Consider the following 13,752-nt stretch of genomic DNA (forward strand, 5'->3'; position numbering starts at 1 on the left):
CAGCTCGGTATGGTTTCAGTCTGGCTTTGCAGCCATCTGCAAAAGGTGATAGGTAGATGAAGGTAACAGAACATCGAATATTACAGTAAATCTGAGCAGGTTGTGATTGATGACCTCTGAGTGCACAGCTGATTCCCCCCCCCCCCCAACACACACTTTGCTTAATCATAAAACTGAGGTCTGTGAGGAGCCTTGTCTTCTGGAATGGGAAGATGCCATCAGTTGGTGACTGGTTATTTGTGGTAGTCAGGTAGGTGAGTCTATTTGGGCACTGGAGGGAGTTACATTGCCAAGGCAGGTAAGAGAGAATAAAAACCAAAACGCTGGCATTCTATGTGAGGGTCTCGCATCGATACTGGACAGTATTTTAGTTTCCACTGCATGGGAGGAGATCAGACAGAGCAATGCTGTGGCTACATATGGATTTCAAGTAATGGAACCGCTCTGAAAGCTTCTTTCCATCGGTTTCTCTGCTGGTCCTGAGTCCATTTCCAGGCTTTCACCTCTGCAGCTTTTGTTTTAACTTCACTTAAAGGAATGTGTTAGCAGTTATGTTTCTTTTTATATCCCTTCAGACATTAAGGGCATGTTTTACGTTGTTTGAAAGCTCACCACATTCAGATGGATTTCTTTTAAGAGTGGGCCAGGAGTTCGGATCAGAATACGTGAGTTCAGAATTTGAATGAATGACTTCCTTCAACCACGCAGCATGCATTAAAGCATGTCTCAGTTTCCAAAACCAATGGAACAACTCTAATCATATGGCCTGTAGACTCTTTATAACTCATTACCTTGGCTGTTGAGTACACATTGCTAGGCATGCTTGAAGCCAAGACCCGTGATTTTCAAACATTTTTCCACTTGTCAGAGTTCTAACTTGTCATGATTTAAGATTATAATGTTCTAAAATAATATGTTAGCAGTATAACAACTGACTTTATTCTATCACAGTTTAGCTTAGTGTGTTAGAGCTGCAAACTCCTAATGGGCTTCATTCTCTAGTTCTGTGTTTGATTCCTTCACTTTCTACTTAAAAAAACTGTTTCACTCTGAACGCTGTTCCCATATCATGTTTTGGAAAACCAAGTTGTGCCAGTTGGACCTAACTTGGTTAACAAATCAAAAATAATTAATCCTCACTCAGTACACTTAATCTGATTAACAAGTAAAACTAAATCCTAACAGTGGGTGTATTGTTTTCACTAAACTCACTTTGACTTTCAAGGTTACATATTTGTTTGTTAATTGACATAGTCCAACCAGAATGTAAGTGTCCCAGTCTGCAGAGGGATAGTTAAAGCCACCCTTGAAAGGGATTTGGATGGATGGTGGGGGTCTGTAGTAGGTTTAGGTAAGAGTTGTGAATCTTTAGGGACATTGATTGTGACCTGTAGCTTGCCAAGGTATGGGAGGGACCTTATCTATGGTGATTTGTACAAGGATGAGCTTCATGGTTATCCTGTGTAACCAACCTAGAGGATGTGTTTGTCGCAGACAGAGATCACGACACCTCTACTTTTGACCCTAGTTTGTACTACAGTTGTTCTAAATGTGTGGGCGACACTATAACATTGCACAGATTTCCGCATTCTCCAGAGTGAGGAGTGTTTGAAGGGTGTGGAGCCTTTTGTTTAGGCTCATAGCACTGGGGAGTAATAAATTTAGGTTGTTTGGAGACTTTCGCTATGTTGGTAGTTTTTTATTTTTGGCATTACATAAAAAAGGCTCTAAGGGGGTGGATAACGTTTTAGCCAATATTCAAAAGTCCAGGAGGGACAGGTGCAGCCTATCCTTGGCAAAGCAGTGTGGTCTGTTAATTATATCCTCTCATGCTGATAGATATTGGATCTCACTGGAGTGACACCGGAAACTAAGCCAGTTCTTAAAACAAATTATTTTATGTTAGTACTGTGTCATCATCCTTGGTGAAGGTAGAATGCGGCTCAGTGCAAGGCTCATGACACACATTCTGAGAGATCCATTAGTGTTTCTTTTCATATAGTCCATTGAAGTATGTCTCATGCCATTTATACTCACATGGACAGTGATAGTCATATTGGTATCTGTGGTGCAGAGACTTGAATGTGTGTGTGCGTGTGATATGGCAGATCCTGGCTCCAGATAGGCAACTAACTGTTATCTTCTCCATGTCCAGCCTGGTGAGTGGGGCATCTGTGTCGCACAGTGGAGTCACCAGTGACTGGAGTGCTAGGTAAAGTGTATGCTTGCATAATGTCTTTGCTCTTAGGGGACTATTGGGTACAGGCTTATGCCAGATGTTTGGTGTTTCTTTTGGTGTGTGTTTTAGGGATTGTTGAAGAACAGTGTTGCCTTTACTTGGCTTTGGGATTTGGAAAGGTTAATGTTTTAAGGGATTCAGCATAAGACAAATATGTGAGTGTGAGTGTGGTGAGCGGTATGTGTTAGGAATGTAGTGTGGGAATTCTTGACAACCTCATTTATATGCAAGATTTTTGCTTCCAAGAAAGATGTATATTTACATCTCTCTGAATGTGTTTTTGTTTTTCTTTCGGCTTTTCCCAGTTAGGGGTCGCCACAGCGGAAGTCCAGTCCGCTAATGATCGGCAGTCGATTTTAACAGTGCCAAGGTGCCAGCCCGACGCCCAACCTTCAACGAAGGCACGCCTGTTCACACATGTCATTCGAAGGCCACTCGACCGTGACGAGAACATGCAGACTCCACACAGAAGGTGTTCCAGCCGAGAATCGAATGGGAGAACCTCTTGCTGTGAGGCGACAACACTACCGCTGCACCACCACGGCTTTTCTTTAATTAACTTCTTGTCTGAGAACATGAGACAATTGCTTTATTGCCTTAGAATGTCTGTATCTACCAAGTTGGGTATAGATACATTAGGAAATTGCATATCCATGTTGCCCACTCCTGCCATGGAGGGGCTGTTTAGGATTAAGGATTGGATTTTAACAGGGGTCTCCTATGGTAATTTCTGGGATTAAGGGAAAGATGCTATTTAGTGCTAGTGAGAGCATGGTAGTCTGTCGAAGGCAATTTCAGTGAACTCAAATAAACTGAAGCCAGTTCACCGAAGCCACCTTCAAAAGTGGAGATGGCCTTTTTCTGCACTGTTGTGCAACTTCGTATTTGGCAAATATAATTCCATGGGGTTTGAGGGGTGCAGGGGGACTCAACCCCCTGCAAAATAAAATTTTCATTGTTTGCTGAAGGCAGTTTTAGAGAATTGGTTTCATGGATTTTAACAGGGGTCTCCTATGGTAATTTCTGGGATTAAGGGAAAGATGCTATTTAGTGCTAGTGAGAGCATGGTAGTCTGTCGAAGGCAATTTCAGTGAACTCAAATAAACTGAAGCCAGTTCACCGAAGCCACCTTCAAAAGTGGAGATGGCCTTTTTCTGCACTGTTGTGCAACTTCGTATTTGGCAAATATAATTCCATGGGGTTTGAGGGGTGCAGGGGGACTCAACCCCCTGCAAAATAAAATTTTCATTGTTTGCTGAAGGCAGTTTTAGAGAATTGGTTTCATTTTTTTGCATTTGTTAAAACTGCCTTCACTGTATCGATGTGAACCCAGTGCTAGGGTATATGTTAGTTCTATTCAATGTGCAAGCTGGCTACTCGAAGCTTACTTCCTCACAATGCCAAAATGTTTAACAGGTGTCAGACCAAATCCTAACTTTATAGGGTAATTTTACTATGTAGGTGTTTGCTACTATATAGGGGCACTGCTGACCGCCACTGTGCAATGGGCAGCTCTGCAAAAACATGGCTAATTTATAGCAGAGAAAAAAAGCTTGAAAACAGTCTCCTATGCCCTCCAGCCATTAAATGAACACACACTGAGCTCCCTGGAGTGCTTCCCAACTCTGAGAGACTGGGTAATATCTTCTGCCACCAGATGGTTGATCCTGGAATTTCTTGATGTAAAGGCACACCAGAAATAGCTCTCAAGTGCAGATCAAACAACAAACTGCAAGGCAAATAAGTACCTGGATAATTCACCTTTCTGCAAGGCAATCTGGGGCAAACATAGCTAGAAAAAGCCAACAAATGGAGAAATTACCATTTTTGCCACAAAATTGATTGTTGTAGTCACAGAAGTATCAGATTTGCTTTGTAAGCATGTCATGTTCCCTTCAATAACATAGGATCTCTGCCTGCACAGATAGATGCTTTGTTTTCATATTTGCTCTTTAAAAATAGATTAAACTGAAACTTGCTGCTTCACAAAAAAAAAATCTATAGAGTTTATATTTAATAGTCTACGTAGTGGTGTCCGCATAGTCAACAAAAATATATATTTTTTTAATCTAGAGAGCGTGAGTTTTTGTACTCAGCATGATTTGTGTTTGTTATTAGCTGTGAATTGCTGTATTAATAAACTGTAAATGGTTGTTTGGGTAGTGAAAACATTGACGTCATCATATGAACAAGTACATTCTGGCTGAGAAATGATCATTTATCCTTTTTATCCTCGTATTGCAGTATTTTGTTCATCGTAACACTTTCCACTTCTTAAACATAGAAAAGTAACCCTTTCAGATCTGTTTTATATGTCAGTGATGTAGTCTGGTAGTCACAAGTCATATATGTTACTCAGAGGGGGACAGATATTTATTTCATTTGATAGCTCGATAGGTGAATTGCTCAAATCTGACCCTTTATAGCTGCTACAGGTCACATTGTACCCCGTTTAGGTTGTTGCCTTTGTATCATCACCAACCTGCACTGCATAACTGAACAGCACCCTCTAGTCAGGTTTTTAGTAGTAAACTGTCATTCCGCTGTTGTGATGCTATGTCAGATACCCCCAAACATGTACTAAAATCCCTGCTGCACGTACAGCTGAACAACAGATGTGCTCCAACATGAAAGCAACTTGATCTGAGATGCATTTTTGTCATCTGCTGGATTTGTGATGCATTGCACGCTTTCATTTTTTTTCACAATCAGGCGATGAATGGTTTCCATGAGACATTCGCTTACCAAAAGTATTTGACAAGTGAGGTGAAGCCATGACTTGTTTCTCTTCTACCTCTGCGCAAACGCTTTTTTGGGCGGTGGGGGTTATTGGGAGTTCGTATAATGGTTAAGGTGTTTACCTCAGGGAGGCACAGGGTTGGATTCTCACCAAGAGAAATTGGTTAGGCTCAAATGGCTCACAAGAGCAGCCAGCCTACCACTTGTCTATCTATGTAAAAACTTGAGTACAGGTAAATAGCTGATGGGGGAAAAAAAAAAGCTGTTTATAGCCCGTGACTCCATGTGATAGAAGAAAGGTTTATGTTCTTTTTCTAGAAGGCTAGAGTACTTTGTGTTGTGGAGCAGAAAGTCTGCATCATTTCAAGCTAGAATTCCACTAACCGGTGAGGAGTGCATTAAACATAAGCTGTGCAAAAAATATGCAGAGTGCTAGCTGCATGAGCCCTGCTGTGCCCATGGGTTATTGTCGGAGGTGCAGGGATATATGCTGGGTTTGTTTGGTAGCACTTGGGCGTAACATTTCATTTGACAGTGCACACCAGCAGTTTGAGGTTTAGAAGCAGATTTTCATTGCCATTTCATTTTGGGGGGGGGGGTATGTCTGTTATAAGGGTAGGCACATGTCTTCGAGTGTTGACATCATTTCACCTCCACAACCACCATTACATTATACGACATAGACACCACACCTGGAGGAACCTAACCCTTTATTAATACCACTGTACCCGGAGAACATTTCTAGTTATTTGTGTTTGGTGTTGGCTCCCAACCTTGGAAAATCTGACCATGTTTCCACATTTCCCTTATTGATGTACAGATATTCTTGGTTATGTTATGTGCTCCCTTTGTTTAGGTCAGTGAGTGGCAAATCTAACCATGATGTCTTTTTCTTTTTCCGCTGCAGAACTTGGTGGAGGAACAGCAGATGCAGCTGAATCAGTATGAGACAGCAGCCGGTCAGTGCATGACGGAGCTTCAGAAAGCCGAACAGCAAGTTCACTTACTACAGAGCAAGATCCATGAGACAGAAGCTTCCAACAGGGTTTGTGCAAAATTTACAACTAACTCCTACTTGTCTGCTGTATAGGATGTTTTCCTGGGTTTACCTAGACTTTAGGGATCTAAAGCCTAAGACCTGGCTTCTCCCTTTATCAACACATGCTATGTGCCCTTAAACATGTTCTAAGCCTGCAGTTAAAGCAGTAAAATGGAACTAGAAATTGTTGCACCCACCACTTCACTGTATTAAATCTTTACTGTATTAAAGGGAGCAGTCACTGCGGTGTTCAGCCACATCAAATGTTTGGGAACAATACCCGTCAGATTTTATTTTGGGGAACTAGGCTTAAAAGGTCCTTTGGGTCAATAGCCTAGTGTTCTACTGTGGTACTGAAAGGTTCTGGTTATGTAACTAAGCAGTCATTTGCTCTGATTCGGTTTTACTTTCTGAAGCACTGTACTCCAAAGATGCTTTATGTACCTCTGAAAAACAGGCAAAAAAGCAGCTGATTTTATTATGTTCTGGTTACGGAACGTCACATTTTGACTGACTGCTGAAGTGTTGTATGCAGGTGATTCTTGGATCTGTAGGTAGCAAAAATGTAATGTAACAAAACTGGATGACTTATTCTCTTCCGTTGTCCATTGTATCACTGCACACATTATGTAGACTGTTGAATTCTGGGGCTACCAGGCAGGAAAACTCCCTTATTTTAAGTAAATATCGGCTTGTTTGCATAGGTCTTACACACTATGACTGCAGTTTCTGCATGCCAGTGTAGACTTTCTAGTTATGTCTGACCTTAGCCGAGCAGTCTTGTAGATCTGTTGTTAAATTCTCACCTTTTCCCACAATGCTGCTCATTTCTCTTTGGTTATCACAGCTGCACATACAGATTTTACAGACCACTGCTGTAGGCGTATGGATACAGAGCTTATCTTTTTTTTCTTGAACGCCAAGCACTGTTTGCAGAAATCCGTATGGCATTACCGTTCTGACAGCAAGAGAAAACTATTGGTCATCATATGTTGCAGTAATTTCTCATGCAAGTGTCAATGATCAACCGGTATTTATCCCACTCTTGGTAAGAAAGACTAAACAAAATCTTAAAACACACACACACATACATGCATCTCTTTAAGCCATTAGTTTGATTTGCAGGCTGTTACCTCTTCTTGCGTGATGTGAATTTTTTTTGTGCCCTGTTGGGAGCTCCTTAGCCCCGTGTGCTGCTTTCCTGGTATTTGCAGGCCATTAATCCTTCCCCCCATGGTTGTTGTTGTGTCTTTCGGCTTTTCCCGGTTAGGGGTCGCCACAGCGGAACTCCGGTCCGCTAATGATTGGTAGATGATTTTTATGTGCCGAGTTACCAGCCCTGACACACAGCTTTCAATGAAGGTACGCCCATTCACGCATGTCTCCACGCAGAAGACGGTCTAGCTGAGAATCAAACCGTACAGCATCTTACTGTGAGGCGACAACGCTACCGCAGCACCACCACTGTGGGTAATCCTTCCCTCATGGTATGCTTAGTTAATTGCATTATAGCAGTCAGCAGTGGGACCTGATTACTGCAAAGTAATTCTTTGAAGATGTCTATGAAGTATGTTTTTTCGTGGCCAACATAAAATGGTATTGGCTAAAACCTACGTATTTTATTTCATCTTTTTTCTAATTAGCACCACTAACCTTTAGTCGTCTGTGCTGACTGCCAGGCAAGCATGCATAATGTTTGGATTCCCTGTTCTGTTTGAGGGTTTGTTAAACTTCATGCCACATTGCACTGACTGTCCCTCTACCACAGCAGGCTGTGACAATTCGGTACACGGCATCCTTTGTTAGTTCTGTCCATGGTGAAGCGCATTTAATGCTACTTGGACTCCAGCACTGAAATGTAATGGGTTTCTTGGAACGTGTTACAGTGAGGACAGACAGAACACATGAGCAACTTGGCAATGGCTGTTAAATAAGGTTTTTGTCTCCACCTTTTTTTTTCTTGCTAACCCCTCATTTTCATATCCCCTAAAGTTACATTTTTAAAACAGCGTGTTTATATACTGTACTAGAAAGAGCCTGAAGGTGTTTTTTTAGGTTCATCGTTCAATTCAGTTGGTGAGGTTAGATTTATTTGCATAATTTGTTAATGAATGTCATTTCTAAAGGTAGTTCCTTCAGGCTGTTGGCAGTTGCATAAGGAACTGCTGAGTCATTGCTGAGAGCACTGGAAAACTGTTGAGAGACATGTGTGTTGATGCAATTAACCGTCCATTTCAGCTGCACGGAGTGGATGATGCAGTTACAAGCCATTTATAAGTAAATCATTTGTTACACAGGCTGCCAGTATGATATTAAAGAATTTAGATACTGCTGAAACATAGGTTCATAGGTTTATACTAGGCTAGCTGCCCTAAGGCATTTATAAGCCGAGCCCAAAGTTTTGTGGCTTACTCCACCCCTTATGTTAAAAAATACTGTGCCCATTAGTTTGTTGTGCCTCTGTCCAGCAGTGACACATAGATGATTATAGGTATTCCACATTAAAGTTAAATATTTGGTAGTAGTAGTAGATGTTCTTCATCTCACATTGCTGCAGTCATAACCTGTGGGTAGTCCGCTGTCCTCGGTCGGCCCGAATACCAAAGTGTTAGGCTGGCGTCGGTCATGGTCACTCAGATCTGACGTCAGTACGCCGTGGTACTAAAGCGCATGACCGACGCCATATCCTCAGTCTTTCTTGCCGTATGGTCCGAAGCAGAAGCAGCGTTTGCAAGTGCCGTTCGGCGTTCTGAAATTTTCGTATTCTGAGTTTCAGACCGAAGACCAAGTTGGGCTAAGTACCCCGTTGGGGAATATTTTTGTCTTTTCTTGCCTCAGTTAAATCCGGATGTCAGAAAAAGTGAATAATTGTATTTCTTGTGGGAAACCGATACCTCATAGGATTTGTATAAGAGCCCAAGAGCTGACCCGGAAACTATTAGCCAGGGACCTAAGGGTGTCAGGGCTTCTGTTGTAAAGAATCCAGTCCCTCTGGATAAAGATTCTAGAGCTTTGGATAGGTGGGGTAAAAAAGTGTATACCTCTTCCACTCTAGCGATGAGGGCTTTAAATTGCCAGTTTCATATGCTGAAGTACCAGAATTTTCTCTTAAGTCAATTAAAATCTAAGGTAGATGCTTTGGCAGAGGGTATAGAGTGTAAGGAATTGCAAGATTTAGTTCATGCCTCTGATCAGGTGGGTAAGCATTCTTTGCAGTGTGGTTTTGATGCTCTCCAGGCTTCTTCCAGGGTGGCTGCCACTGGATCAGTTATTCGTAGGCACGCCTGGCTTAAGGATCAGAATTTGTCAGAGCATGTTAAAGCTCGAATTTTGGATGCTCCCCTTCAATCTGAAGTTCTGTTTGGTTCTCCTGTGGAGTCAATTTTGAAGAAAATGGAAGACAAAGCTAAGTCCATGCAGACAGTTAAGGATTTTTTACAGGTGCAGCCCCCTAAGTTTAGCAGAAATTGGCCTGCGAAGGGGTGGGCTTATCCTTCTTCTGATTTACAGTCTAGAGGGACCTAGACGTGGTAGGGGCAGAGCTCATGCTCAGGGTTCTTTCAGGCCTAGGACGTGGAGTTCCCCTGCACAATCTTCAGGTGAGGGCAGGGGTCAGCCTTTTCGTAAACAGACCCAATGACCTGTATCTACAGCTGCCAGATCCCTCCTGTCTGGCAGCTCCTCTGGGAGGAAAGTTGGCACTTTTCAGGCAAAATTGGCTTTTAGTCACCCAGGACAAATGGGTGTTGGACATTATAGCCCGAGGCTACAAGTTTTATTTTCACACTTTGCCTCCTTTCAAAGGCATGCCAGACGTTCCTCCTCAGCAAAAGTTGGAGGCTCACAAACAGATTTCTTTACTTTTAAAAATGGGGGCTATCCAGGGAGTCCCTCCGTCAGAAGTGGGCCTCGGATTTTATTCTCGCCTGTTTCTTGTACCAAAGAAAGGAAACACTTGGAGGCCAATTCTGGATTTGTCTATTCTCAACACATACCTGGACATTCCAAAGTTCAAGATGTTAACTTTGCAGCAGCTTCTGCCTCTGCTAGGCAAAGATCACTGGATGGTAACTCTGGATCTCAAAGAAGCTTATCTTCACATTCCTATCAGGCCCAGCTGCAGGAGGTTCCTGCGTTTTTGGGTTGGTACTTCTCATTATCAGTTCTCTGCATTGCCCTTTGGCTTATCTACTGTGCCCAGGGTGTTCACAAAAGTCCTGGCTCCGGTGATAGCCTTCTTAAGACTAAGGGGAATACAAATTTATCCTTATTTGGATGATTGCCTGATTCTTGCTCAAGACAAAGTCAAGTTACTTCACCATCTTCAGTATGTTATGGCAGTGTTAAGGTGCCTGGGGTATTCTGTGAACGAAACAAAGTCCAGTCTAGTACCCTCTCAGGACATGTGCTTTCTGGGTGTGAGACTGAATACAGCCTCTCAGATGGCGTTTTTGACCCCGGACAAACAAAGAAATCTTGCCCTTTACTTCCAGCAATTATCTCTACGGTCCAGGCTGACTGCAAGGACAGTCCTTCAGGCCTTGGGGTTCATGGCATCTTGTATTCTGGTGCTTCCCAATGCCAAACTGCATATGAGGAAGCTACAATGGTATCTCAAAAGCGTATGGACTCAACACTGCCACGATTTGGACACTGTCATTCAGATAATACCTTGCATCCAAAGGGAATTCTTGTGGTGGGCTCAGGAATGTCACCTAAACAAGGGACTCTCTGTGACCCGACCAGAGGCGAGTCAGATCTTAACGACAGATGCCTCAGACATGGCTTGGGGAGCACACTTCAATGGGAAATGGGTTCAAGACACGTGGCCTCTCAGACTACAACATTTGCATATCAACATGAAGGAGATGTTAGCAGTCCAATTTGCCCTGATGGCTTTCAAGGATCTACTTCAACCAGGACAGGTGTTGATTCAAACAGACAACACAACAGTCATGTGGTACATCAACAAGCAAGGGGGAACCCATTCGCAGACAAGCTATGATTTTGTGGGAGACTGCTCTCAGTTTGCACCTCATTCTTCAGGCAAGGTTTCTGCCGGGAGCACAGAACTCCTTAGCAGATGTTTTGAGCAGACAGATGGTGGATCCCCACGAGTGGAAATTGGATCCTCATGTATTTCAACAGTTGACGGTGGCTTGGGGAACTCCAGACATAGATCTGATCACTTCTCCACTAAATTTCCAACTGCCAAAGTTTTGCACAAAGCTGTTTCACCCAAAAGCTTGGAAAGTGGATGCTCTATCATTCAGTTGGAATAACCTTCATGTCTATGCCTTTCCTCCTCTGCCTCTTCTTCCCAAGGTGCTCTTGAAGTTCAGACAGGACAAGCCTTGCATGGTTCTAATAGCTCCAGATTGGCCACGTCAGCACTGGTACCCTCTGCTGAGGAGTTTAGTACGGGAGCCTCCTTGGCCTCTGCCATCAGTTCCACACCTTTTGTCCCAGGCAAGCAATCATTTCCGCAATGTCAGGATTCAGTCCCTGCATCTGACAGCTTGGCGTATTCTGTTTTAGACCCTGGGGGGGGTCGCAGCTTCCTCAACAAGTTTTGAATGTCATTTTGGAGGCCAGACGGCCTAGTACCAGGAAAGTTTATGCTGATAAATGGAGGAGATTTTTTCTTTGGAGCAAAACAAACAGCTTTGATGTTTCTGTACCTAATTTGAGTGTTTCACTTCAGTATCTTACAGAATTATTAGACAAAGGTTTGTCTTTCTCATCTGTAAAAGTTCATGCTGCAGCCATTTCTGCTCACTATGACTGTGACCCACCTTTATTCTCTCACCCTTTGTTTAAGCAATTTCTTAGAGGGGCAAAGAACATAAGACCCCCATGTAGAGCTCCTACTCCCTCCTGGGATCTCAATTTTGTGTTGGAAAAGCTCACTTTACCTCCTTTTGAACCTGCAGCTACTACAGAGTTGAAGTTTTTGTCTTGGAAGACTGCTTTTTTGTTGGCCATTACGTCTGCTAGAAGGGTATCTGAATTACAGGCTCTAATGGCAGTTGAACCCTTCCTGATATTCCATAAGGATAGGGTGTCCCTGCGTACTAACCCTACTTTTATGCCTAAAGTTGTTTCTAATGTGGCCTTAAACCAATCTATTCATTTGCCTACATTTTATGCTGATCCCCAAAATAAAGGGGAAAAAATTTTGCACTCTTTGGATATTCACAGGCAGTTACGTTATTACTTGTGCAGAACTAAAGGGTTCAGGCAGTCTCAACAGTTGTTTATTTCTTTTGCTTTGGCTTCTCAGGGGAGACCTGTTTCAAAACAAACTATTTCTAAGTGGATTGGCCATTGTATTGCTTTTTGTTACTCTCATCATGGTAAGGAGGTTCCGGCTGGAATCAGACCTCATTCCACTAGGGCAACTGCCACTTCTACTGCTTTTTTAAGGGGAGTAGCTACTAAGGATATTTTGGAGGCAGCTACTTGGAGCTCAGTGCACACTTTTACTAAACATTACCATCTCCCTCTTTATTCCAAATCTAGGGCTGGGTTTGCCACTGCAGTCTTGCAGGGCTTATTAGCAGCCCCCAATGCTTTATGATTTTGCCAGCCTCCCTTTACCTTTGCTTTGGGATTCTACCCACAGGTTATGACTGCAGCAATGTGAGATGAAGAACATAGTACAGTTTTGTACCTACCATAAATGTAGATGATCGAAGATCCACATTGCTGCAGTCCAATTTACCCTCCCTCCTTCCCCTCTGTAGTTTGGAGTGACTGTGTGGTTTGTGGTGTAACTATTGTTTCTACATGGGTGATTGGGTGATGTCCTTCATGGATGCATCTGCAGTCATAACAAGTGGGTTGTCCTGTCGTCAGGCAGCCCTGCAGTCGGCCGGATTCCAAAGTCCGGGTCCGGCTTCGGCTGATGTCGCACTTCACCCGACGTCATCTCTGTTGGTCTTCGGGTATATAAGCGTCAGCCGACGCCATTTTCCTCAGTCTTTCTTGCCGCGTGGCGCCCGAAGCAGAAGCTGTTCGCAAGTGCCGGTCGGTCGGATCCAGAGATTACTTCTACCGAATACTACCAAGACTTCTAAAGCTAAGTACCCCGTTGGGGACTCTTTCTTGCCTCAGCCGATGTCAGAAAAAGTTAACAATTGTTTAACCTGTGGGAAACAAATACCTCATAAAGATTTCCACTCTTACTGTCTGCCTTGTTTAGGCCCAGCCCACGACGTAGCAGCCTGTTCGGCCTGTGCCTCTTTCAACCGACGAACGCTTAGGCGTCGGTGGGAGTTTGCAGAACAGTTTTTCGGTTCTGATTTTGCGTACATTATGCCGTTGGATCCTCCGACTACCCAATCTACTAAAAAACGCAAAGATAAAGACCGACACTCGCGGTCTGTGGTTTCGGCCGAAACCACGGTAAAGCAAACCGCGAGTGTCTCGGTTTCGGCCGAAACCGAGAAAACTGATCAAAGTACAGCTGAACCTATTCTTACAACTGAGGCCCCTGCTACAACTCTTGAATCGACCTCAGAACTTTTACCCACTACGGTGGTTGACTTATCAGACACCATCCCCTTGGATGTCTCTACCCCAGCACGTGGTGCTGCTAGGCCTCCAGCAGCCATGTCCATTAAGGCCTTCGCCAGGGCTAAAGCAGCCAAAACTACTAAAACAGTGCCTGTTAAACCCCCCACATGCAGGCCCTCTTCTAGCTCTCAAATGCTTTCTTTGGCAGAAGATTTAA

At 43.4% G+C, this 13,752-nt stretch overlaps 1 protein-coding gene across 7 annotated transcripts in view; it reads left to right on the forward strand.

Annotated features, from left to right (window-relative positions):
• LOC122813133 (phosphodiesterase 4D interacting protein) overlaps positions 1 to 13,752 on the forward strand; it is a 1,898,306-nt gene that overhangs the window by 1,027,156 nt on the left and 857,398 nt on the right. For all 7 annotated transcript variants that reach the window (XM_044085281.1, XM_044085280.1, XM_044085276.1 and 4 more), the window contains one exon: positions 5,886 to 6,023. In XM_044085281.1, coding sequence (XP_043941216.1) covers positions 5,886 to 6,023 — 138 coding nt within the window. The remainder of the gene's footprint in view (positions 1 to 5,885; positions 6,024 to 13,752) is intronic.

Source organism: Protopterus annectens, chromosome 10.part0 (genome assembly GCF_019279795.1).
Source record: "Protopterus annectens isolate FY-2018-M chromosome 10.part0, PAN1.0, whole genome shotgun sequence".
Taxonomy (NCBI): domain Eukaryota; kingdom Metazoa; phylum Chordata; order Ceratodontiformes; family Protopteridae; genus Protopterus; species Protopterus annectens.